The sequence below is a fragment of the Colossoma macropomum genome, unplaced genomic scaffold, assembly GCF_904425465.1.
Source record: "Colossoma macropomum unplaced genomic scaffold, Colossoma_macropomum, whole genome shotgun sequence".
In the NCBI taxonomy this organism is placed as follows: Eukaryota; Metazoa; Chordata; class Actinopteri; order Characiformes; family Serrasalmidae; genus Colossoma; species Colossoma macropomum.
Window position 1 is genome coordinate 18,615,190 of NW_023494806.1, and position 27,711 is coordinate 18,642,900.

The 27,711-nt window shown below is 37.9% G+C and overlaps 2 protein-coding genes across 3 annotated transcripts in view; both read right to left on the reverse strand.

The window, feature by feature from the left end:
* Positions 1-24: 24 nt before the first annotated feature.
* bcl7a (BAF chromatin remodeling complex subunit BCL7A) lies at positions 25-5,868 on the reverse strand. Of its 2 annotated transcripts, none has more exons than XM_036597974.1 (6): positions 5,733-5,868; positions 3,510-3,591; positions 3,166-3,262; positions 2,608-2,781; positions 1,177-1,274; positions 25-852 (listed from the first exon to the last, which is right to left on the reverse strand). In XM_036597974.1, the coding sequence occupies exons 1-6, from the start codon at positions 5,765-5,767 to the stop codon at positions 787-789; spliced, it is 552 nt and encodes a 183-aa protein (XP_036453867.1). In that variant the 5' UTR covers positions 5,768-5,868; the 3' UTR covers positions 25-786. The 2 variants fall into 2 exon arrangements, with proteins under 2 accessions (XP_036453867.1, XP_036453866.1); XM_036597973.1 differs by having other exon boundaries at positions 5,722-5,868.
* Positions 5,869-7,640: 1,772 nt separating this feature from the next.
* The window catches only part of cfap251 (cilia and flagella associated protein 251), a 34,890-nt gene continuing 14,819 nt past the window's right edge, over positions 7,641-27,711 (reverse strand). Inside the window, exons 12-20 of the mRNA XM_036597918.1 lie at positions 26,839-27,012; positions 20,710-20,894; positions 20,423-20,537; positions 19,737-19,900; positions 17,417-17,507; positions 17,018-17,161; positions 13,640-13,868; positions 12,331-12,432; positions 7,641-8,070 (exon numbers count right to left, since the gene is read on the reverse strand). Of these exons, the coding sequence (XP_036453811.1) occupies positions 7,922-8,070; positions 12,331-12,432; positions 13,640-13,868; positions 17,018-17,161; positions 17,417-17,507; positions 19,737-19,900; positions 20,423-20,537; positions 20,710-20,894; positions 26,839-27,012 (1,353 nt within the window). The 3' untranslated portion in view covers positions 7,641-7,921. The remainder of the gene's footprint in view (positions 8,071-12,330; positions 12,433-13,639; positions 13,869-17,017; positions 17,162-17,416; positions 17,508-19,736; positions 19,901-20,422; positions 20,538-20,709; positions 20,895-26,838; positions 27,013-27,711) is intronic.

Consider the following 27,711-nt stretch of genomic DNA (forward strand, 5'->3'; position numbering starts at 1 on the left):
TTTTTTTTTAGTTAAGGAATGCTTTCCTAGTTCATTTTAATAAGAAATGGGAATTTTAATAGGAATTTAACATGTACTAAATCAAGCATGTTAATTTTCTAAATTTGCCATTTCATTTCTTAATATTAAAACTGAATTATTCCATGTGCAAATTAAATTTGCTTTTACATTTAAGAAGTTTTAACATGCGACGGTCCAGTTTTCACTAGTAAGATATCAATTTGAACATGTAATATTTCAACTGAATTTTTTAGAATCACTTTTCTTGTGTAAACTGATTTAGCACATGTTAAAAAACTCGTACTAGAAAATGTTCCTCTAAATTAAAATGAATCAAGAAAAGCCATGATTTCTCACAAGTGAGAACTGAATTCTTATATGCTAAAATATAATTTCTACAATTTGACATTTTAGAATTTGATTAACAAAGTTCATGTTTTTACTAGTACTAAAAATTCTATCCATTCAAATTGAATTTTCAATATAAAAAAGTTTGGATTAAATGCTAAAACGGCTTTCCACAGGAAACAGCAGGTGGTGATGTTAGGACTGGCTGAACTGTTCTAGCATCAGTGCAATGTAAACCCCTACCCCCAAATCTCACAGCTTGATTCCTTAGCTTTCCTCCACATTTGCCCCCATCCTTACTGAAGAGTGACTGTGTTTCTGGGAGAGTAGATGAACAGATGAACAGATGTACAACTTAGCGTTTGGAGTAAAATGACTCAAAGTATACAGGGAGAGGAAAGGGAGATCACTAGAGTGTAACAGTTGGCAAAAGACAAGTTAGTTTTCTTCAGAGGAAGAGTCCATTTTGCCTTTCTTGTTAGGAGGAGCACCATCTTCCATATCCTGCCACAAAGAAAGAGGAAAAAAAACAGCACTATCAGCGAAAAACACTGGAAGACCATCAGCTGTCTGTGAACTAACTAGTGTTTACTATTCATATCTATAAACTCAGTCCACAGTAAAGACCAACTGCTTAATCCTAATACTGCCACTCTAAAAGAAGCCCAACATCTCTAAGATCAAATTCAATATAAGAAATGTGAGGTGCCAATAGCTGCTTGAATAGCCTTAAAATGTGCTGAATGTAGCTTAGTGTCTCAATGAGTAAACCTCAGAAAAAGAACAGGCTACTTGATTTATCCCTATGTTTGATTTTTATTGTGTTACCTGAGCAGCTTTGGAGGAATCTGTGAAGTGTTCTTGGTCTCCTTGCGATTTGCCATCCCTCTTGGCTGTTGTTGACTCCGATGAGGAGTGATTTTGTCCTGGTGATGAAGAGCATTACTGAGTAAAATACTACTTGAATCACCATTACTTTGAATCGATGCATAGACTAAAAAAACAAATTTACGCAGTTTCCGCCCCCTCACCCCAAATGCAGTTAATCAGACAAGACATGTCTGGTGTCTGAAGTCTGCTTCTTTAGTTTTGCACTTGAGCTACGAGGGCAATGTAGCTAAAAAGTAATGCAGGGGTGGGGGGCCAAGGGTGTGCAAGCCCCATGAGAGCCGCAAGAGGTGGCATGAGTACTTTGCCCAAGCAAAGAGAGCCGCGAAAGGTGGCATGAGCATGGTTCCAGAGCACCAACCAGCGGCAGTGTGCAGATGGCTGGCACAGTCACCTTGAGAAATGGGAGTGACTGTGAATGGTCTAGCAAATTGGTGATGAAAAAAATAATCCCTTGTTTCAGTGCAGGTAGCAAGCTAGCTAACTCACAAACCATAAACAGTAACAAAAAAAATGAAGATAAAATCGTCAGATAATTATATGCCCACAAGAGTACAGTGCTGCACACTGATCTGTAGCAAAGAAAACACATAACTGACATGGCTGGTGGCATTTGGGTGACTTGTGTGCAGCTGAAGTTAGCCATGGAGCTAACAATGGGGCAAGTAAGTTGGCTTACTCGTCTACCATAAATACAAAAATTATAGATAATTATATACTCATTACAACACAGTGCTTGACACTGATCTGTAGCAAGTGTAAATAACTAGCATGGCTGGTGGCATTGGGGTGACTTGTGTGCAGTTGCGGTTAGCCAAGGAGCTAACACTGCAGTCTGCGAGCTGGCCTGTTAGACAGTGCTTAAATTAGGGCCACCCTTTCAGAAGTACTCAATGCAACAAAATGAATGTAATTTTGCTCATGAAATTTCACTGGCCAACATTAGTATTGGACTTGGTTCAATCAGCTGAATTAGGAGTGTGAGCAAGACAAACCATCAAACTGTGCAGGAATTTAGCCCTCCAGGACCAGAGTTCATGCTGTACTATTCAGACTATTCAGTAGGTCAGTCTTAAACTAGCTTTCTTAAAAATACATTAAAAAAAATACATTTAATCCTCATTCTCACCTTGCAGGTGATACTACATCATCAGAGACCTTCTGTTCTTTGAGTGAAGTTATACAGTTTGGAGGAGGGGAATGTAAGGTTTATTCTCTCTAGATCTTGATGCTTATGCAAATATAAAGAAGCAAACTTAAAATATTAAGCGTTCCTTTGATTACAACATTTGTGCTCCGGGAAAAACTATGTAATTTATATTTTTGGCCAAATCATTGCTTTATGCATAAAACTCAGTCTAACTGACTCACCAGTCTTGCTGTCCTGACCAGACAAAGACTGTTTGCTAGGAAACTGGTCGCTCTTGGTCTCGCTGCTGTCGTTCTGAGACGCTGCCATGGGTTCAGGGGTGGGGCTAGTGTTGTTACTGGTCTCCTGCTTTAAAGGGGAAGAGTCAGCGATGGAGCTCTGGTTACTGTTATCATCTGCAAAAGAGGAAACGCAATAGGTTAAACAAATCACTGGCAAGAAGACCATTGCTCAAACATAATTAGCATCACGGTCAACACTGTAGAGATCAGTTCATTTCAAGTCTGCATATTTTATTGCTTGATGGCACCCTCCAGTGGTAAGAGAGAATAAATGGCCTGATAACCAAAAGCTGATTATGTGCAGACATACATATGTGTAAATGTTCAAATTTATTATAGCATACAAGATACCATAACTAATATAAAAATGTATATACATGCAATGTCTTGATAAATTCTTATGGAAAAACAAACTAAGGCCAAAAAAGTCTCCCAGCAAACTCAACTGCACATATATTTCCATACGGATATATGTATCGCCAACGTCTGTGTCATTACCATGCATGTCCATCATTCCAGGAGAAGAACTGTTCTCTGGTGTAGTGACTTCAGAGCCATATTTGTCATCCTTGCCCTTCTTCTTGTTCTTGTTCTTCTGCAAAGAGAAAAAGACTGAATATAATGTATTGCTCTCTTATGTACAAGTCACTAATCTAGAGTGGGCACATGAAAAGTCATATGAAAATTTTACTCATAAAGCGCATTTCACAATATAGAGCCACAAAAATACGAAGTTATTTATACTGATGCTTTTACAACGCTTGGCATAATAAAGTGGAAATTAAAAAAAATAAATAAAATTACGGCCCTCGAAAAATGGAAAACCCTTTTTTCTTACTTACATCATCAGACTTGGGTTCCATCACTGGCACCCACTTGTAGATTCGCAAAGATGTGTCACCGACCGTTACCCATTTCTTCTCCCTGAGGAATGAATCAGTTTTGAGTAAATAGTGTGTGTATATATATACATATATATATATATATTTTTTTTTAAATGACATCAATACTACAGGCCACACCTTCACATACTGATATGATGATTACAAATATCATTTTCAATTGTTAAATGTTTGCCAGATGATTTTTTTTCCCTTTCTGGCATTATAAATATTTGTTGTGTGGTTACAACCTTTAACAAAAGAGCAACAAGCCTTGAAGCTAAAAAGTCTGTTAAATTACTGCTACATTAGCAAACCGCTCTAAGCTAAGTGATGCTTACATAGGCAGTTTACACCACAAACAAAGCTTTTAGTAAGCTTTTGTGCTTGGCCTTGGCAATATACCATTTATTAATCTGCAATACGATACTACAAACTGTCAGCAATATATTTTACTCAGAACATGAAGGCTGTGAACATATTTCCATTGTGAGCCATAAGTGTTCTCACACATCAAATTAATTTGGTCTGAGAATTATGGCACAAAAACAAATCATTTTTAATTATTCTACTACACATATTGCCTACAGTGTTGGGTAATGTGGCAAAGTTGAGCAACACGATATTTCAAGATATTTTTGTGATACACAAGTATCACTATCTATTTTTTAAAACTTCTGTATAATTCAATTGTTGAGAAGTTAACAGTCATTCAGAGTGAAATGTTTCATTGCAGAGAAACTTACAGGCTTAGATTTCTTTACAGTGGCAGATGGTGCTGATAGGAACCAGAAGTCACAATGTTCACAATGCAAATGTAGCCATTTTATGTACTATCCAAAATGACCAGTGAACCTACATGTCTTATCACTTTTTTTAACGCAATGTTGATGTTAAAACAGTGGTAAATTTGAAAAAGAAATGTTTTTTTGGAGACAATTTAGCCTTTCAACACCCTGCATGTTCCTCTCCACCAAGAAAGAATTTAAAAAAAAATGTTTTAGGCCAAAACATTCTCTCTAAGAAATGTCTCAGGCCTCAGGCAACTATTTCATGTAGTGACCTTCTATAAGTGAGCTTTTAGAGACATTATGCACTTTAGAAGTTTTTCACGAACGAAGCATTTCATATTTCAAAATGTGGTTTGTCCCATCAAACACAACATAAAATATTATATTTTGTCCTTTGCTGTGCTAATTCTGCGCGTTTGGAATAAACTCTAAACCTTCACTTTCCACATTGTGTGACTTGAATGGACTTTATCTCGAACACCCAAACAGGCCAAACTTGAGTGGAAGAATTACAAAAACAGCCTGGACTACTTTTCTAATCGGAGGTCAAAACCTGAAGATAATACTAGGTCAGAGATTATGGTGATATTTTTCTTCTCAATCTCTAGAAAAAACTCCCTAGAAATAAAAGTCGCCTCATAATAAGAGGCTGTAGTTTGCTCTTCCTCAGTTTTCCTGAACGGCCTAGTCGTAAATGAAAAGAAAACAGTTGTTTTGTTTATTTCAGTCAACGTACGGCGGACACAATCAGGTGTGTTACGTTTAAAGTTTCCCTTTCAGACAAACCGTTTCTGAACTGTAACAGTCGAGTTTGAGTAGAAAGCTTTAGCCGCAATGTGCTGTGTGAAGCTAAAGCCTCAGTGCGTGTCTGATCTCCCAACCCCCCCTCAGCCGCTTTCTCCTCAGCCTACAGCTCAACTCTCCATTTAAAACCCCGCCGGGAACACGTTTAAAATTATTCTCACTCAAGAGCGCCGTCACCGAGCGGCTAAAGTCAGTCACCGAGCGGATAACGCCGTTTCCACCGGAGCTGCTCCTCCGCTCAGCCGGCATTACAGGCAGGCTCCGACAGAAACGGCTTCATGTGACTGCAGCGAAATGGCTTCTAGGTTCAACCCCACATTAAAATTTAATGGAAAGAAAATGTTCCCTCTGGCCGAGCAAAGCGCTTCGAAAGGCGGCCGTTAGCGTCGTTAACCGCGCGGAGAGAAGGGCAGCACACCTTGGAGGTGACTGACTAACCTGAGTCAAACTGAACTCGACCAAAAAGCCCCTCTTCCCTTTCATTTCATTGTTTCTCGTCGTCTTCTCCTCCTCCCTCCCCCTCACTACAAGCTTGGGCTTTTTTCTGTTCGTTAGCGGCCACGCTCGCTCGCTCTTACCATTTTCGTACTTTTTCAATGGCGGCCATAACCCGCTTGATGTCATCTTTCGCCCTGCTCCGGGTCTCCGCGCGTACCGACCTGCCCGACATTACGGCTGTTGGTGAAATATCTTTTCAGCTTCGCCGGCTCGCCTGTTTAGACACAATGCGAACACACAGCAGAGGGCGGGAGGGGGAAGGCGGCGTTGGGCAAACGATTCGTGAACGAATCAGTTGACGTGAACCGATTCTTTTCACTGGATTGGTCGAGCCGATTCACAACTAAATCTCTGGAAGTGCTACACAAGCGATATACTGGAAACGGTCCGTGTTAACTATTCACTATTCCTTGCATTAGAAATTCAAGTGCAGTGTATAGAACACTACAATAGGGAACAGAAATGGCCCCCTAATCACTGTTCCCTATATTATAAAAACAGGGGCGCTATATTAAACACTATTATATGGAAAAGAAATGGTCCCCTAGTCACCATTATATTAGAAAATCACGAGCACTTTACTGCAGAGGCCCGCTGGTGACATCTTGTATAAATAAAAATAATGCATGGCCACGACTTAGTAAGGCATGGAAACAAGATAATTAAGTTGTGGCCATGAATTAGTAAGGCATGGGAATGAGATCCTAAAGTGTGGCCACGACTTAACAAGGTATGATCTAGTTCCTACGCCTTACTAAGTCGCGGCCACAACTTAATTATCTCATTCCCACCCCTTACTAAGTCGTGGCCACGTGTTATTTTCATTTATATGGAATGTCACCATCAGGGCTCCGTACTTTACAGAACACTACTATGGGGAAAAGAAATACTCTCCCAATCACTGTTCACAACATTAGAAAATCAAGAACACTACACACTATTACACGGACAATTGCTTACAATAGAAAATCAGTAGCACCATGTGGAACACTTTCATAATGAATAGAAATCACTATTCTCTACATTCAAAAATCAGAAGTATTATATTAAGCACTATTAAAGGGAACAGAAATGGTCCCTTAATCATCAATTAATATTGCCTAAATTTGAAAATGAGAAATAGTAATTATAGGCAACAGACTACACTGTACTACTATGTTCACCACCACATAATGGTAGGCCCATAAAATAGTGTGCCACTATATATTTTTCTCAGTAGTGATATAGTATTCTTTATTTATTAATACAGTGCTCTGCAGATTTGATAGCTTGGTGGGTGTGCAAGAGAAGTCTGAACTTCCCTGTGCCTGTAAATTCTAAGTCCATGTAAATTATACTAATAAAATAAAATATTTTTTATTATTCAACCCACAGCATAAAACTTGTAACTTTAAGAACCAGGTTGAATGTATGTATATTCTCTCTCTGCAGCCAGCTTCAGTCTATGGAGGTAGTAGTGCTTGTTTGTTTTTTCAAATTTCTAAATTTTCCAGGTGGTCATAGGTGTGAGTGTGTGTGTGACTGTGTATGTCTGTCTGCCCTGCGATGGACTGGCGACCTGTCCAGGGTGTATCCTGCCTTCCGCCCAATGACAGCTGGGATAGGCTCCAGCACCCCACCGCGACCCAGAAGGATAAGCGGTTTAGATGATGTATGTATGTATGTAAATTTTCCAGTTTCACGTGACATTTGTTTGCATTAAGTTAATGAATCAATCTTTACCGAGTACTCAGAATGTCTTACAAACTTGACCTAGCTTGACTCGTGAATGAATCATTGAACTGAAGGGTTCAATTCATTGAATTGAAATGAATGAATTCAAAAGAATCAGTTCGGCAAACTGAATCAAACTGAAGCATCACCAGCGCCTGCGCCCTCTGAGCACGAGACAGTCAAATGAAGCTTTCTGACTTCTGAGGAACGAACATAAGACAGGAATTCTCTTTCCAGATTCCAGAACTTTTTATTGAACAACTCTACATTCACGCTTTATTACTGAAAGATTAAGATATACACCGCGTATATGACGTTAGAACAGTACACTGAAAACGCTTATTTCCCATTACAATCCATTAACAACTTCAAGAAGCTCATTTCTCTGTATAAGATTAGTTTATTTAATGCCGTTTTAAAGATCCCCAAACATAACACGTAAAACAATAAGAAGACATAGCCAGTAATAAAACTATTTTGGTTCCTTTGTTCCTGGAAGTACTACAGTATTTCCACATGGAAACAACACATTCATTTGTCTGCACAAAGCAAGTGCTTCACACCTGCTCAAGAGGCTTTAGAAAGCATAGAGGATGAGGAGGAGCCTTCTTCAGGAGTAAGCTCCTGGCTGGCACTGAGAAATCCTAGGATGTCTGTGGCAAATGTGTCCACGGTGATGTTCGGAGGCAACTTACTTTCCAGCAGTGACTCACGATCTGTCTCAAAACAAACACAAAGGGGGTGGATAGGCTTGATGTTTGAAGCTAATATTTTTACCATTTAAACAATGCAGAAATCATCAGTGAAAAATATGAGAACTTTGTGAAAGACAGAAAGTAACAAGTCAAGTAACCTTTATTTTAAATACAGTGCTGTAAAAAGCATTTCCAACTCCTGATTTCTTCTGTTCTTGCATGTGTCAATCTTAATTGTTTCAATAAAATGTAATATAAGAAAACAACCTGAATAAATAAAAAATACAGTTTTTAATTTATTATTTCATTTATTGAAAGAAAAAAGTGATCCAACACCAACTGGCCATGTGTGAAAAAAGTAAAGCCCTTTTTTTAGTTCATAATGTGTTGGTTACTGCCAGACATGTTGAATCTAAACATCACTTACAGCACCCTCCACAAATTCCTGGTAAACATGAGCAAAACATGCTGTAAAAAGATTATTGCTTATCCGTTTGACCTTACATTCAAAATATTAACAAAAATAACCTTTTTTCAAAGTACAATGATAAAAACAAAACAATCTTATCAGGAACTTCTTCATGTAATACTGTGTGCAGCCTCCCTTTGCAAAGACAACAGCTCTGAGTCTTCTTCTATAACGCTTAATGAGACTGGAGAACACATTGCAAGAGGTCTGAGATCATTCCTCTGTACAAAACCTCTCCAGATCCTTCACATTTAGAGGTCCAAACTGTGGATTCTCCTCTTCAGCTCATCCCACAGGTTTTCTGTGTGGTTTCGATCAGGGGACTGAGGTGGCCATGGCAAAACCTTAATTCTGTGCTCAGTCAACCATTTCTGTGATAATTTTGACATGTGCTTTGGATCACTGTCCTTTTGATTTAATGTCTGCTGGTACTTGATAGAGGCCATGATACCATGAATTTGAACAGCCTCACAGACCCATTACCACATTTCACAGAGGTAATGAGGTATTCCGCATGGCTATCTTTGCATCCATGCAGAACTCACCTTTGGTGTTTGTTGTCAAAAACCTTATATCTGGGTTTCATCTGACCATTACATATTCCCATTCCCCATCTGTGACCCTTGGAGATTCTCTGTCCACTCAAACCATTCTCCTCACTGTGTATGGGGTCAGTACAGACATACATCCTTTTCCTGGCAAATTCTTAACATCTGAAGCCCTAATAGTGGAAATGGGCATATTCAACTGTTTTGTAATTTTCTTGCAGCCATTTTCTGATTTGTGTAGCTCAGCAACCTTTTGTCGCACATCATTGCTGTATTCTCTGTTCTTTCTCATAGTAACGGACGACTGAAGGAATTAGGCCTGTTTTTCATATCATATATATTTCCTAGTGTAACAGGAAGTTTTAAGTGTTCCTAATATCTCAGGTGAACATTAAAACATAAAATCTGAAATATGAGATTATACTTCAGTTAAATGTAACTCTTAAGAATTGTGGCACACATAGAAGTAAGAAAAATATTTATTAATATTTAGTTTAACATTTAGTTTTTTCTTTCAATCATTATACCTTAAATAAACAAAAGTAATTATAATATTTTTTACAGCTCATTTTGCTCATGATTACTAGGGGTGCCAATATTTCTGGAGGCACTGTAAATAGAGCCTTTCCAGCAATGTCAAGTAGACTAAAAGGTCTCAAGAAGTAGCAAACTATGTCACAATACCTGGAAGAGATACGAAAGAAAGTTATTGAAATACATCAGTCTGGAAAGGGTTACAAAGCCATTTCTAAGTCTCTGGGCCTTCAACAAGCCACAGTGAGAGCCATTATCTCCAAATGGTGAAAACTTGGAACAGTGATGAATCTTCCCAGAAGTGGCCGGCTGACCAAAATTCCTCCAACTGCACAGTGGCGATTCATCCAGGGAGTCAAAAAAGAACTGAGGCCTCGCTCGCCTCAACTCAGCATTCAGGATTGCATCATTAGAAAGAGACTGGGCAAAAATGGTATCCACCAGAGAGCTGCAAGGCAAAAACGACTGCTAACCAAGTGGAACATCTCACATGTGCCAAAAAACACCTTGAGTGTGTCTCATAGAGCTTTCTAGTTCAGTAGTTAGGGAACTGTCCAGGGAATCAGACATTTTCTGGGTTGTCCCTGAAAGTTCCCACAATGCACCATAATAATCTGGAGGTGAAAGCTGCATGTTATCTCACTTGCTTCTTTACCTGGGAAAAAGTATTCACTGTGTATTTCACACACTTTTGAATAAAAAACCTACCAACAATAAGTTTGGCCTAGTAAGGCATTTATCATTGTTAGTTTTCTACTAACTGAAATGATTACAGCATCCTGTTAGCTACTCAGCTAACTAGTTACATTTGTCCCTGATAAGTTCACCAAACATATTCATTTCATGAACAAAATATGACATTATAGTAGGCTGACCGGCTAACAGACTAATAACTAACCGGCTAACTAGTACCTTCAGGAATATTTAGTTGCAGCGGTCCCGTAACATCTGGTGTAGAGCTAACACAGCATTCTACAATAAGAACATCATACCAACAGTAAAACATGGTGGTGGTAGTATAATGGTGTGAGTTGCTTTGCTGCTTAAGAGCGACTTGGCATAATTAATGTAACCTTCAATTTTGCTCTCTACCAGAAAATCCTGCAGCAACAACAATTCGAGACACAAGAGCTTGTCCCCTTCTGAGTAGCTCCAAAGAAACAAAGAGGTTTTTAAATTTGACTTAAAAATATCTATTGTAGGTGATAACTTCATGAACAACAGGAGACTGTTCCGAAAGCTTAAGGCAGCAACAAAAAAGGCCCAGTCATCTTTAAAGGTCATCCGAGACCATGGAATGGCTAAAAACAACTGGCTGTAAGATTGTAGGGCTCTGGAGGTAGAATGGGAGCAGTGAAGGTCAGATATATAGCTCAGAGCCATGGCAAGTAGAGCTTTAAAAATAAATAATAAAATCTAAAATTCAACTCTACACTTAACCAGTGACCAGTGCGAGTACAGGGGTAATGTTCTCAGTTTTATAATATTCATCACAATACATGTGTCTCGATTCGATATGTTTTGATGCATCCTGATATCGCAATATGATAACAATGATTAAAGTAGCACTCCTGCCAAAATGAAAAATGTAACCATTGCTACATCTGTAAACATGCTTATTCGCATCCTATAGCAGTGTTGCAGTAAGCTCCAGTGAGATTTTCTGGTTTAACAACTAGGAAAACCCCCTTCAGACTGGGGTGTAGATAGAACTTTTAGAATGGGGTGGCCATGAATAAAATATTACATTAATACAACTATTGCCAAAAGTAAACTCTGCTATGGTTATCAGGCAGGGTTTCTGAACCACTGGGCAGTGGCACGCAAGCACCCTCTGTTGGTCCTCAGGCCTGTGCTGAGGGGGAGCCAGCGGTCCTTAGTGGACTGGTGATGACACTTTATCTTAAATAATCAGTGCAAAAATTATTGACTTAATAATAAGAAAAAAATATGAAATGTTTTCAAACACCTGCAGCAACGGTGAACAAAGCAGCTTTGTCTGTTTTTTTGCCTCCTCTGACATTTCACTCGTGAGTGACTGGTATGTTAAGCCTAATTCCCTGACATTTTATGTTAAGTGTTACATGGTTCATATCACTGTGCTGAAAATCCCACAACTACAGCCCTAATATCAACAATGCATTCAAACAGAAAAATGTGCAGAAAATTAGGTCACTACTGTGCTCATTAAGTATTCAATCACTGAACACATATTTCATATTGTATAACACTAACATCAAGGATGGGCAGAGAAATATCTTTATTTGCTTCCAAAAATTCAAATACAGCATTGAATTAAGACATTTGTTGCTATGCTAATACGGTTTTTATAATTGGTAATTCAATATTGTAATTTATTATTATTATGGTTTTATTTTATTTTTATTTTTTTCACATTTTGGACAATCAGATCTTCTTGTTATTTTGGGCCCAGTCCTCCAAAAGCATTTTAGTGTTAAGTGTTAACTGGTAGAGAGAGTGTTTAGTGAGGTTCACTCAACCATTTAAAAATGTTTGTGCTAAGATGTTTTTGGGAAACTCAGCGCAGGTCAATATTCTTAAGTTTTCTGTGTCAATAATTGAGAAATCCCTGGTATAGGGTGCAGATGTTCAGGTGAGTACATCATCCACATTGACTGAACTTTACCATTGGGTGTGAATACACATACAGACAGACATACAATCACGATTCGACAATTAACCGCAGCTCTATCTTACGGACTTACTCACCTTTACAGTGGAGCGTTTCTGATTCAGATCGGCCTCCTTCCACACCTAAGCCTGGCAACGTCATTAAGCACTCTGCCAGCTCCTCTTCAGTCATGGGCTCACCTAAAATGAACAGAAAATGAGCCTGCTTTCCTTCAGAGACACACAAGGATTCAAAAAAATATTTTCTTGTACATTAAATCTATATTAAAAAAAGTAAAGATTAGTTATGATATTATCTGCTCTGATTCAGTGCATGCGGTGCAATTCTAGTTTTCTGAAATTATGGAATTAAGAACTTACTGGTTGCATACTTTAGGTATGTGATTAAACTGCTAACAAATACATTCGGACCTATGGCTACAATAGCTTATGTATTATTGTTATCTTATAACTAACAGTGAACATATTTGCGAATACATAAAAACATGCACTATTTTATGTCATTATAATGATATATTTCCTCATTTTATCTTATTTCTCATTTTCTCAAAATATTGATTTGTCAAAATAATGACTGTCTCATTACTCTCATTTATTATCCCAAATGAATGATTTACTTACTTAAAATTGAACAACTTATTATTTTGACATAATATCTCAAAATCTCAAGACAATTAGAAATCACCTCTATATACTAATTTAATATTTCAATAAAATAAGTCCATCATTTGAGATGTGAAATCAAAATTTAGAGAAAATACATGATTCTTTCGAGATATTAAGAAAAAATATTTTCTCCTCTACCTGGGGGGAAACGGGCTTCCATATAATTTGGCTAGCAGGTAATAGAAACTTAAACTCCACCAACATGCAAACTGCATTCCTAAATGACACACTTGACTCAATCCACGCTGAGCTGGCTGTGTAGACTTGCTTATGTGGCTTCTGATAAAGTGTTATGTATAAAAATGGACAAACAGAATTTAGACAGACAGAATTTAGGCTTTAAGATGGCTGCTATTACTGTTTTTGCTATCTAAAGTACTTTGTCCATGTTTGTAGCTGAAAGTATGTCATATAGTGTCAGAAAGTTGTTTAAAAAGTGAATCTATTTGAGATTACTTAACAACTCAACATAGATTGAAGCAATTATGTGATGATTTAGGCATGCAGTTTGAACAATGCTAATTTATGTGCATAAGCTTCCGTTACTTGTTAGCTACATTAGCATTGTAGCTCCAGTGCAAAACTAAGTAAGTGATCCTCAGACATCAACACATCTGTCTGCTCAACCACAGTTTGGGTAAGGAAAAGATTAGTATATCTATATTTTTTTGACTAATTATTTCTTTCATAATATAAATGCTACTAAATCTTAGAAAGGTACCCCTGCTCTGTAGTAACTCCAGTAGCTCTTCTCTGGTGATAACCTGCTGACCGCTCTCATTTAGCACACCCAGCACCTGGAAGGCTTTGAAGAGATCTTCTTTGGAGGTGTCAAAGGCTGGCCGGTGGTTGACATACAACTTAATAAACTCCTCCAGGTCAATATGCGTCACATATTTTCCTGTCTCTGCATAACGGCTGAATTTGACCTCATTCTGCATGTCCTCCAGCTAGAAGAGTGAAAAAGAAAGTTAAGATACAGAAGAGAACATATTAATAAAGAATGAAAAAAATAGTATGCTCTTTTAGGCCACTGCCTAGCTTTGATGCCTAGGTAACAGTATTAGAGGGAGGGCGAAGTAGAGCGAGGGCAGGGGGCCGAGGGGGTGCACAGTAGTATTTATTATCCTCTTAGGGGGCCTTAGAATAAAAAGGTTTGAGAACTGCTGTTCTGAGGTATGGCAGCAATTGAGGTCTTCTTGAAAGAGAGATAAAAGATGGTTATCTTGGCTATATACTAGAAACTCAAATTCCTCTTGAGGTGCATAACATAAAGCATGAAACTCATGTACATCTCAACTCAGCTGCAACATATGCAATCAAGTTGCTCAGCTTTGTGGAATTAGTCTCATGTAATAGCCAATCAAAACACAGAGAATGCAGATAATCACTTGATCAAATTAAATGCCATTATTTCAAACAATTGATTTTACTGGATCAATGGACAAGTAAATAAACCAGAAGATGGTTTATTGGGCAGGTACAAAGAAGATCCTCCTGATTACCTTCATGCAAAGTTGGTCAAGTTCCTTTTTTGTCAGTTTTCTGAGCAGTGACAACCAATAAATGTGAGTTTAGCTTAAGTAGCTGTCAAGTTGCACGGAAATTAGGTTGGATGCAAGTTTCACAATGTAAAGCCAAAGGCAACTAGTTGCTTGCAACGGAATTTCACTTACTCCACTAGCCATATTAGCATCTCATATTTTTAGTACACCATATTGTTCTCACTCCAATGTTATCTGTGAGGTGTAATTTACATATCTGAAGCATTTTTATCATCTCTGTGTCTTTGTATATTTTTTCCTGCTGTCACTGTTTTTTTTGTATTCTATATTTATATATCATTTTATTTATCTATCTAGGGTTCTTTACTATAGATAGACGTTTTTTAATCTGTTGTGTGTATGTTAAGTCTTTGAAAATTAATGTTTAAGTAGCCATTAAGGTTACAGCCCATCTGATGCCTCAGTCATCCTGTCCTAGCAGCACAACGAGTTCATCGTGGAGTCCATCTCACTCTCCCTTCTGTAATAATTTTCATCCTTTGGATCCTAAATGAATCTGAGCTCTGTGTAAAATCACGCCATCAAGAGAAGAGAAAACTAATCTAGCTACATAAACCATGAAAACAGCAGAGTAGCAAAAAATCAACGCTGGGACAAGCAGCCATTTATCCAGCTGTTAGCATTAGCTGGCTAGTTAATGCAGCTGGCTACAGAAACATTTGTTTTGATAAACTGTCCTTTGTTGTGATGGCTCAGGAAACTGACCAAACGAAAAACTGCCAACCTTGACTCTGTCAGGCTGTCTCTGTTTCACTCAATAGACCATCTTCTGTTTTATTTTCTTCCACTTATCTGCTGAAATCAGTTGTTTTAAAGTATGTTGTTAAACATTATTATGATTTCTGATGGGCTGTTTCATGAAACATGTTTCACCAAGTAGCACCAAGATGCTTGAGTTTCAAGTGGCATGACACTTCACATTACGGTAGTCAAGTGCATTTTAGTTTCATGTAGGTTTCAAGCAACTGCATTAAAGTTGCATTAAAGTTTCCAGCTTAAGACCTGGCTCAATTTGAATGCTTCTGGTGAGGTCTTGCCTTAAAGTAATCATAATTCTGAGAAAAGAATAGCGTTATCAATTATTTTAAGGCAACACTGAGTTTTCTCAAGCATAACAACTGTACATGCACGGAAATGATTTTAGTGCCTCCAAAATAGAATTTCTACTTTGCAGGTGCTCAAGAGAAGCCTATAACCAGGCTAAAACCTTTACATATTAGGGAGAAAGCTATGCAACACATCATATTGTATAGAATTGCATGGCATCATATTGTATTGTGTTGTTTTGTGTCACTGTACCATGAATAGCATGTTAGCTTGTGGCTAGTCTGTCAGCTTTTCTCATTTTCTCATTTTATCTTATTTCTCATTTTCTCAAAATATTGATTTGTCAAAATAATGACCAAGTATCTCATTACTCTCACTTATTATACCAAATGAATGATTTACTTTCTTAAAATTGAACAACTTATTATTTCAACATAGTATCTCAAAATCTCAAGACAATTAGAAATCACCTCTATATACTAATTTAATATTTCAATAAAATAAGTCCATCATTTGAGATGTGAAGTCAAAATTTAGAGAAAATACATGATTCTTTCGCAGGTAATAGAAACTTAAACTCCACCAACATGCAAACTGCATTCCTAAATGACACACTTGACTCAAACAACATTGAGCTGGCTGTGTAGACTTGCTTATGTGGCTTCTGATAAAGTGTTATGTATAAAAATGGACAAAAATACAACAGAATTTAGGCTAATTTAAGATGGCTGCTATTACTGTTTTTGCTATGTAAAGTACTTTGTCCATGTTTGTAGCTGAAAGTATGTCATACAGTGTCAGAAAGTACAGCTTGGGGCGAACTTCTTAGGTTATGCCTTCAGGATTACACTGGGAAACTATAAAACAACTTTTGTTTCAGTCACTGGACTTTTATAATGTCGATTACTGAAACTGAAAAACTCCTTATTAGAGCTGTATCAAAAATTGAGTTGGAATCGAGGCACCACTGTGTCGTATCAAATCAAATAATGAATTTTGTAAATTGATACCCCTTCATTTAACTATAATCACTTGCATAAAATTTTCACTAGATTTAAGTGTGACTGAGCAACATTTGTCGATTCAGTGTGGTGACATATGAGATTTCATGATGCACTATATCATTTCCAAAAGAAATGAAACAAACTAATGAGTAAGTGTAATGAGATTTACAGTCGTATGCAAAGGTGCTCCTGGTCAAATAACGTTTTGTTGATTTTCTAAGCATTAACACATCTTCTAGACAACACACATCAGCACATTTTAATGCATAACTACCATTTATTTTATGAATTTCACATATTAGAAAGTAAAACATAAAATGTGACCTGCACAGAAGTTACGGCGCATGTAATATTTTATGTTTCATTTTTTAAACAAATGAATGGAAATTGTGCACTAAAATTTGCACTTAGGGGTGTTCAAACTTTTGCATATGACTGCATATCTCTACAACAATTTTACTGGACAGTGCAAAATCCTAGTACCTCTTGCTCTGTTGGGTAGAAGCCAAGTGCCCTCATGACAAAGGGCACTTCAGTGAGAGGGATGTGAGTAGACACTTGTCTGGTTTCCATGGAGTCGATGCCCTGGTTGCGCAACTGGCAGTAATAAAACAAATCCTCCATCATCTAATGGAACAAATACAGGCTTTGGTTAGGAGAAAACCTAGTTTTAGAAACAGGAGCATCTAGAAAGAATGATATGTTCAGTGCAGAGCAGAAGTAATGGTGAAGATAGATGGTAATAGCTGTTTTAGCCAGTGGTACATTATGCAATCAAACGTAATAGTTAACTTAATAGCAAGTGTTTAATTCCATTAATAATGATGTGAAAATACTTACAGAAGACGTTTTTTGTCATTTCAAACATGCAAGGGACCTTACCCTAAAAAGCTCTCCATCTCTCCCTCCCTCTAAAAGGTTGTAAAAGGGAATCAGCTCTTTTCCTCCCAAAGCAGCGGCAGCCTCTAGTGCACTGCAATGCACAGATCAGTTTCATCATTGGGGCCTCTGCATGATCAATCTTAGTCTAGTAGGAATATGTGTAAATTTGAACATAATAGTTCAACAACCTGAGAAAAATGCTTCATTTTCATTTAACTAAGCAAAACTATTATCAATATTATCTCTAATTCCAATAATAAGAATAAAAATTGAAAATTTCAATTATACTATATAATTTGAGCAAATGGCAATCCAGTACAAAAGTGGATGTAGTTATTTTACATGCACTCTGGTATAAACAAATGCTGCAACTATTCCATGTTCCATTTAAAGACATATTATGCTGTTTTATACTATTGACACCTAGAAAATAAACAATACAAAACACAGCTAGTGCAGAAGCATCTCATACACTGCAATAATTTAGCATTTAAATATTTATTTTAGCAATCACACTACACAGTCACTCCACTGTCTTAACACTGTAATATTTGGTCAGCAGGGGGAGCAGTGTGAAAAGTTTCATGAATCGGACAGAGAGTAGTTTGTACATCATTTAAGGTAGCCAAATCTATTACTCAAACAAGCACACAATGTTTCATTGATGTGAAGCACCACTTTTATGAAGCACCAAAAGCTACTTGAGTGCAGGGTTGTTAGGCCAACAAAATTCTCTATCCCAAAGTATGGTTAAAACCAGCCCAACAGAAGCTGAACCTGGCCCAAAATTAAAGTATTTTACTGCTGTAAAATGCATTTTACATATTTTATTAGAAGTGTATTAGCATATTCTGCTCTTACCAAATACAAAAAATGTCATCAAATAAAATATCACTCAAGTCAAATCAGTAGTCCAATGCCAATAAATGCTTTAAACGGGACCTATTATGTTAATCATTCTATTTTTGGGGTCTACTAGAATAGATTTACATTCTTTAATGTTCCAAAAAGACATTATTTTTCTCATACTGAACATTACATTATTCACCCTCTGTCCGAGATGCTCTGTTAGAGCTCCTAACAGAGCTCTGATTGTTCAGCTCACTTACTCTGTTCTGACTGTTCAACCGCCAGAGAGGTTTCACACCTACACATTCCGCCCCTGTCTTGCAGTCTGCAGACAGACCCTTTTCTCTTGAGCAGCTGTAAACACCACTGTTGCTCTTTTTCCAACAACGTCAGTTCTGGAATATCAGTTCACTCCTGAAAATCAGGTCAGCATCTTCTGGAAATGGCTACAAAACTGAACAAACTCTTCCCAGCCTGCAGTAGTTGCTGCGCATTGTGTGAAGGCACGCCAAGTTTGCTGGTAGGCGGGTAATACGGATTGTGTTACAAGATTTCATCATCTTGTAAGAAAGGAAAAGGACTGGAATTCTAATGAGGTGTTTAAGGCAGCTGAGAAAAGTGGTTTCTGTGGGAGTGTGTTACTCCCTCTGGCATGTACTTTAAGCTTTGCAACTCTGCAGACCATTTACAGGCACAAAGAGCTATATAACACTCTAAAAAAAGGGGAAAACAGCAAAAGCATAATAGGTCCACTTTAAAGTATAAAATACAAAGGAAATATACTCGATTATATTTTAGTCAATAAGAATATTTTGTTTTTAATTCCTCTTTTGTGTTTAATTTCATTTTGTTACATTGGTGACAGCATCTATGCTGCGGTGTGATTTATCATTTTATTTTAGGCCAAAAAATCTAAAACGAAGAATTGAATCTTATCCTCCTGGATTTTTTGACCTGCTGCTTTTGTATTTCTACTCAAGATGTTTTTTGGGAACAGTACTTTCACATCTACTGTAGTCATTATTTCACTGAAGTAACAGTTTTTTTTGGGCTGTATAACAACTTGTCTACATGATGCTGTTAGAAATCATATACATATTAGAAGGAGCACATTATATCTATCCTTAAACCTCCTGGCTACATGGCTACTGGCTACATGTGTTCTTTAGATATTAGTTTAGGTTTATTCTTCTATTTATTCTTATTCTTTGTCGCAGTTTGCACTAGCTAGCTAGTTCATGTTTACATACCTTTGCATGCATCCCTAAAAAAAAACCCTTCAACTTCATCATTTCACTTGTAGCTTTTTGCTCATTGTCAGTGTCTGCTTGTGGAGAAACTTCAGCCTACTAAACGTGAGTGAGTATGTGAGTGAGTGAGTGAATGCCAAGCCAGGGTTATGCTGTGCTTTGCAAGTAAAATCTGATTGATTTGATTGATTTTTCATAATACGGCCCTCTTAAGGACTTACCTAAAGCTGAGCTCCCATGAGAAGACAGTCTTGTCCACTCCACCAGCAGTGAAAATGTATTTTCCATCATAGGAGCAAGCTAGACTGGAGACACCCAATGGGTGGCATAACAGTGCTGAAGACTTGAATGGGTTCCCATCTAGGGGCAGAATGTGAACCCCAACCTTGACAAAGAGGAGAACAAAGATAAAAAGTTCAAAGTTCAGCATTCTGTGACCAGTGATGAAGACTAGAGCATGACCAACACACATTGTGCAGCAACAGATGAGCTACCGTGTCTGACTTTACATCTACAAGGTGGACCAACAAAGTAGGTGTGTTTAATAGAGTGGACAGTAAGTGTACATGGCATTTAAAAACACCAACAGCATTGCTATACCTTAAATAATACCTGCTCTGTGGGGGTCCTGAAGATTGAAGAACAGGGTAAAAGGGGTTTATAAATCATGCACAAAAACAGATGGACTACAGTCTGTAATTATAGTACACCTTTATGGTAAGCAGAGATGATAAAATGGACAGAGTGTAGATACAAGGAGGTGTACTTAATGAAATGTATGTTCAGTTTTCTACTGCTTCCTAATGCTGAAAAATGAATAACTTGTACTTAATGGCCATTTTGATTTCAAATTAAATAAACTAAGGGTTGTCTCTGACTTTTGCATGTAACTCAAACCAGACCAAACCTTCTCTTGCGTTATATAAGCCATGTAACGAGAACTGGGATCCCTGTCTTTAGAAGGGGGGAGGGTCAGCATCTTCTTGACTGGAGTACCGTATGTGGGTCCAAGAAGTGTTTTCCTGCAGAGAACAGCACCATAGTATTCATTAATTCTCAAAAGATCAACACACGCATTTCGGAAGTCCACTTCTGGACCCTTACAAAATCAAAATAATATACAAAATCGCAATGTCTAGAACATTTTTGAATAATCAAAACTGGGATAAAAAAACAGAATTTAAAAACACTGACCTGCACATCTTGGTGGTCACATTGAACAGTTTCATCTTGTAGATGTCAGATGCAGTAAGCAAGAAGTGTTCAGTGGTTAAAGGCGGATACCAGGCCATGCAGGTGGGCACAGCACTTTGCTCAATGCGATCAGAACTGAGAATCAATAATTCATCCTTTTTGCTGTTCTGCAGGTCATACTCAACCTAATGAGTACAGAAAGAAAATAGTGTATAGTGTACTTGCTAAGGTGAGAAGTCTTCTCACCTTAGCAAGTACACTGTATGGACAAAAGTATTGGGACACCTACACATTACACCTAGAGGAGCTTTTAAGACATCCCATTCTAAATCCATTCGCATTAATATGGAGTTGGTCCCCCTTTGCAGCTATAACAACTTTTACTCTTCAGGGAATATTTCTACAAGATTTTGGAGTGTGTCTGTGGGAATTTTTTACACATTCATCCAGAAGAGCATTTGTAAGGTCAGAGAGTGATGTTGAACAGGAAGGCCTGGCTCACAATCTCTACTCTAGTCCATCCCAAAGGTGTTCAACAGTATTGAGGTCGGGGCTCTGTGCAGGCATTAAGATTTCCCTTCACTGGAACTAAGAGGCCTAGACCACCCCCTGAAGAACAACCCCATAACATTATCCCTCCTCCATCAAACTTTACATTTGGCACAATGCGGTCAGGCAGGTAATATTCTCCTGACATTTGCCAAACCCAGACTCGTCCATCAGACTGCCAGAGAGAGAAGCGTGATTCGTCACTCCACAGAATATGTTTCCACTGTTCCAGAGTCCAGTGGCGGTGTGCTTTACACCACTCCCCCCGACACTTGGCATTTTGTATTTTGATCTTGTGTGCAGCTGCTTTGCCATGGAAACCCATTTCCTGAAGCTCCTAACACGCAGTTCTATTGCTGATGTTGCTTCCAAAGCCACTTTGGAACTCTTTAGTGAGTGATTCAACAGAGGCCAGGCACTGTGTGCTTTAGCATTTTGCGATGCCACTTTGTGAGTTTGTGTCTATGACAGTGCCATGTTTTAAGGCACTGAGCTCTTCAGTACGACCCATTCTACTGCTAGTGTTTGTCTATCAAGATTGCAAGACTATGTTCTTATTTTATCCATCTTTTAGCAAGTGGTGTTGCTGAAACACCTGAACTCAAAAATTAGGATGGGTGTCCCAATACTTTTGTCCATATAGTGTACTTATATATTACACCAGGCATGGTCTTCACAAAGAAGTACTGAGTTAGAGGGCCAATCATAGATCAGATTCTTACATATTTAAATGGGGCAAAAGTATTCGTTCATTTGCCTTCATACTCATATGAACTTGAGTGACATCCCATTCTTAATCCATAGGGTTTAATATGATGTCGGCCCACCATTTGCAGCTATAACAGCTTCAACTCTTCTGGGAAGGCTTTCCACAAGGTTTAGGAGTGTGCTTATGGTCATTTTTGACCATTCTTCCAGAAGCACATTTGTGAGGTCAGACACTGATGGACACTGATGCAGTCTCCACTCTAATTCATCCCAAAGATGTTCTATCTGGTTGAGGTCAATACTCTGTTCAGGCCAGTCAAGTTCTTCCACACCAAACTCGCTCATCCATGTCTTTATGGACCTTGCTCTGTGCACTGGTGCGCAGTCATGTTGGAACAGGAAGGGGCCATCCCCAAACTGTTCCCACAAAGTAGGGAGCATGAAATTGTCCAAAATCTCTTGGTATACTGAAGCATTAAGAATTCCTTTCACTGGAACTAAGGGGCCGAGCCCAACTCCTGAAAAACAACCCCACACCATAATCCCCCCGCCACCAAACTTTACACTTGGCACAATGCAGTCAGACAAGTACCGTTCTCCTGGCAACCGCCAAACCCAGGCTCATCCATTGGATTGCCAGACGGAGAAGCGTGATTCGTCACTCCAGAGAACACATCTCCACTGCTCTAGAGTCCAGTGGCGGCACTTTACACCACTGCATTCAATGCTTTGCATCGCGCTTGGTGATGTAAGGCTTGGATGCAGCTGCTCAGCCATGGAAACCCATTCCATGAAGCTCTCTACGCACTGTTCTTGAGCTAATCTGAAGGCCACATGAAGTTTGGAGGTCTGTAGCGATTGACTCTGCAGAAAGTTGGCGACCTCTGCATACTATGCGTCTCAGCATCCGCTGACCCCGCTCTATCATTTTACGTGGCCTACCACGTCATGGCTGAGTTGCTGTCGTTCCCAATCGCTTCCACTTTGTTATAATACCACTGACAGTTGACTGTGGAATATTTAGTAACGAGGAAATTTCACGACTGGACTTGTTGCACAGGTGGCGTCCTATCATGGTACCATGCTGGAATTCACTGAGCTCCTGAGAGCGACCAATTCTTTCACAAATGTAGAAGCAGTCTGCATGCCTAGGTGCTTGGTTTTATACACGTGTGGCCAAGGAAGTGATTGGAACACCTGAATTCAATGATTTGGATGGGTGAGTGAATACTTTTGGCAATATAGTGTATCTCTTTTAGCTGGTTTAGCTGCACATTAGAAAAAAATATGAAGGCAGCTTAGGTGAGTTTGGGTAGTTGCTTATGTCAAAGTTAGTGTGTCTTTGAATGGGACATAATGTCAGTGAGCTCTTTGGAAGGGCACAGCTGGAATTGGTTGGTTTTAAGATTGGAAGGATGGAAGAGATAAAGTGGCAGCAAGTGCACAAAGGAAAAAATTGGACAAATTATACACTGATCGATTTGACATTACATTTAGTTGTTGGGGCTTCTTATGTGTTAAATATGTTTCTCATTTCTTTCTGACACTGAAAAATGAATAGCTTGTACCTTTTCCCCAGAGCTGTAGCATTCATCACCTAAAACTAAAACCAGCAAACCTCCCTTAGTGTATTACATTATATCTCCTCTGTAACATAATGCTTATTTGCACAACTGTACAAATGTTTTTTATATTGTATTCATTTAAAACACATTTTTACAAATGTTCATATCATTCTATAATATTCTGTATATAATAATTATTATATGTCTACTCAAACCTGCATATCTATAGATATTCCTATCTGCTTATGTACAGATATTCACACATCTCTTTAGCTCATTTTACATTGGCTCTTCATTATTCTTTCTTATTCTTTATTCTGTTTATTGTCCCTTAGAGAAATATTCAGTTCAGCATGTTGTATGTCATACATGTGTGCACATACCAAGACAAATTCCTTGTATGTATAACATACGTGGCGAAATAAAGTGATTCTGATTAATGGCCATTTTGACAGGAAATGAAATGAAAGAGTGGTCTCTAACTTTTGCACAGTACTGTATCTGCATATTCTAACAGTTTCTATTAAAATATTCGTAATTCTTCAGGATGTACTTATACAACATGTGTGGAGTACCAAACTGTTGTCATATATGATTTTTAACATGGGAATACCAGTACTCAGAAGTGTGCAGTGCTGAATTTGCCCATGTCTGCCTTAGGTTAAGTCTAATCTAATCTTGATTGAAAAACCAGGATACATGGAAAAGCCTTTATTTGTTAAAAAAAGGCACTCTGGTATTTCACATTTTTTTTCAATACAAAAAGCTTTTTTTTCTGATTTTGAAATAAACCAGCCAGCAGGATCCATTTGTAGAACAGTCAGATGATGCAACATTAAATAAGCTTTCTATGTCTTGGACAGCGAGCAACACTTCATGCTGCATTGACCCTCATTATATTGGTGACACACAATCAAAAATAAGGGCCAAGGCTCTGCAGAATTGATTGGAAAGATGATGCAAAATTGCAAGACCATATTTATATATTCCAAATGTCTAACAATATGAATTTCATACTGTTAATAATTACAGCTGTTATTCCAACAAAGGAAAATCTCAAATCTTATTCCCACTGCTAGAAAATGCTAGTACAAGTCTGATAATACTCCCTAGCGGGTCATTGGCGATTAAACAATAATAGACTGAAATTAAACATTTTTTCTATATCGATAATGCATTTTAGGTGTTTATCATAAGATTATTATCCAGTATTATCAACAGAGGCTTAAGCTTTGGACAACTTTTGATTTGATACACTGTGTGGTGATATGCACCTTTTACTGAATAAACGTGGAGGAAGCAGAAGTCTAGCCATTCACTTGCAAACCAGCATCATAGTTAGAAGTCAACTAGTATTTTCAAGGTTGAAATGATGGAAAATAAACTCTTGTTAACAGTTTGACTGTAAAAAAAAATAAACTCTTGTTAACAATTTGAGTGTAAAGATCTAGGAAAAGTAAAATGCCCTCAAAACATAGACCTTTTATCTACATTTTCTGTTTGTACTTTCTTAAAACAATAAACCATTTTGTATACTACATCAGGAAAAGAATTTTAAAGTATTCAAGCAGTAGCTAACAGAACCTACAGTTGTAATTCTAGTTCATTTTCCACCTACTTGACAGTAGACAGCAAGATTGATCATAATAATCATGAATTATGTTTTAATGTTTGTTCTTTTTGATCATTTTATGTCACTCTCAGGCATCTAATTTTACTAATTAGCTAACTTATGTTCCTCACTATTTAGCTCAACTTATTGACTGACATGTAACACTATACTCTATAGTTCTGTGCTCACACATGCACAAAACAGTCCACATTAAGCCACATGTAGAATCAAATAAAACTGTTAGTATCAAAATACGAGCAAAAACACTCCATTCCATGAAGGTTAGCATAACTGCTAATAACGATGGCATTAGTTTATTCCACCTAAGCAAACTCTTTAAAAATTGACAGTTCTAAAAATAGCAATTGCACATCAATATCTAATTTTAACTTACATTCTGGTGCATTTATTGGTGATATAATAGTGGCCATTTTGTCCTCATCTGGAAGAATTTCTTCAAAGCATTACCAAAGACATTAAACACCCTAAAGCAATGTCCCTCAACCCTGGTACTGGAGGCCCACTGCCCTGCACTTTTTAGTGTTTTCCCTGCCTCAACACACCTGATCTAACCAATCAGCTCATTAACAGCCCATTATTGCGTTAAAGTGGCTGTGTTAAAGCAGGGAAAGCACTATAATGTGTACGGGACTGGAACCTTAGGACCAGGGTGGAGAAACACTGCCCTAGAGTATCTGTTGTTACTAATCTGGAGCAAGTACCAAAAATCATAAAACTGGAATCTTTAGTACTGGACTATTGGCCAAAGCAAAAAGCTCAGTTACAGTTTTATGGTGTCAAAGCCTCTGGCGTAATGAAATTGCTGACACTGTCAAAAGTTGAGGCATTAAGCTTAGATTCTTGTACAACTAAACTTGTTGATATGATGTGTTTAGGCTGGAGAGGAAGACATTATCCTATGGAAAGAATTTAGCTAGCTGAATCAAATAAAAGACCACTTCTATTGTTTACATTCTGAATGGTTACCACAGAGAATCATTTTATTAGTTTGAGAATTGCTGTAACATTATTTTGTCTGTAATTTGCTCTACAGAGCTGAACAACAAAGCCAACAGCTTTTCTAAACATGATTTTTGTTAAATTAAACAAGTTGCTTGAATCATTAAAAAGCAAAGGGAATTCTTTTACCCACCGTGGGCTAAATCAGTAGATTAGCTAAAGCTAGAGCAATCATCTTCTTCTACATGAGGTAAATTATTATCTGCTCAGTAAATGATGTGGAAACATGTTGGCTTGTTGAGGTAACACTAAGAACAGAGAAATATCTTTTTCATTTCAGCTATCATAGTTAACCTAGCTGCACTAAGTTACTTCAGACTTCTTAGTCTGTGGAACATGTTTTGTAGTAACATTAGCAAAGTGAAATAATATAATCTACAATAGTAAGACACTAAGAAGGGCCAAAAAGGCACTGAACTGCCAGTCTATTAGGTACACCTGCTTTGTATCTCTCATTGGCCATCTTGTATACCTACTAATCGCTGATGTAAATACCAAGTTGCTAGGGTAAACACAGATCTATAAGGTGTCTACTTTACAATCCTACACGAGAGACCCTACTTTTGACCCAACTTTTGACACCCAACTATGTGCAGAAGGAAAACGTTGTATTGTGGTAATGATTTTTATCCATGTGTCTAGCCCTACTCACAACACTAGATACTTCATACTTACTAGTCTGCGATCCATGCCCAGAGAAAGCAGACGTGGCTGTGTGCTGTCCAGTTGCACTCCAAATAGCAGGTCCTGGATGGGCTTGTAATGAGAGCAGTGCCTCCCCAGATACTTCCACACATGCTGACTGCCTTGCTTACACAGATGAAATACTGTCACAGCCCTTCCAGTGTCCTACAAAAATACACAAAAACATAATAGTTATAGAAGATACATTTACTTTAGAACAGAGGTTCTCCAACTGGTCCTCAGGGCCCCCCCAGACAGCCCACATTCTTCCTCTTTCCCAACTCACAACACGTGTACTGTCTGGAGAGACCTGAGGACTGAGCCTGAGAACCACTGCTTTAGAATTCCTCTCAAACTCCTTCCTTCCTTATAGCCTCTCCCAACTTTTTTAACTGAGTAATTATTGTATGATTATCTTCTTTCCAAGTATGTCATAATCAGCACTATGGGCAGCAGCATTAACAAAAAATTAAGAAAATACTTGCAGTTATCTACTGCTAAGACAAAAAAACACTGCTGTTCTTATTAAAAGTTATACAGAGCAGTCTGAAATATTATACTGTACACATTAGAATCACATGACATAGATCACATGAACCAAAAAAACTGTTCAGCAGTTAAAACAAAACAAAAAACCCAATTAAAAACAGGAACAAAATCAGTTTCTACTTCTTCGAGTAAAAACTATATTGAAAAAAAAATTGTTGAACTATACAATAACATTACTTTGTTAATCTCCACAAACAAGGGACCCAATATACGTTTCTACTGTGTCTCTAAAGCAGTGCTGCTCTGTGAGCTACAGTATATGAAGTTGGCTAAGGAAAGCAAGATTCATCTGCGGTGAATCCAGTGCTGAGTTTA

What these genes read in the sequence shown, in the direction of transcription:
- bcl7a (XM_036597973.1), bottom strand. Translation starts at nt 5,813, where the DNA reads ATGTCGGGCAGGTCGGTACGCGCGGAGACCCGGAGCAGGGCGAAAGAT. An exon ending in ATTGAAAAAGTACGAAAATG is followed by an intron (nt 3,592 to 5,721) that starts GTAAGAGCGAGC and finishes TTCATTCCTCAG; the next exon opens with GGAGAAGAAATGGGTAACGG. An exon ending in TGGAACCCAAGTCTGATGAT is followed by an intron (nt 3,263 to 3,509) that starts GTAAGTAAGAAA and finishes TTCTCTTTGCAG; the next exon opens with AAGAACAAGAACAAGAAGAA.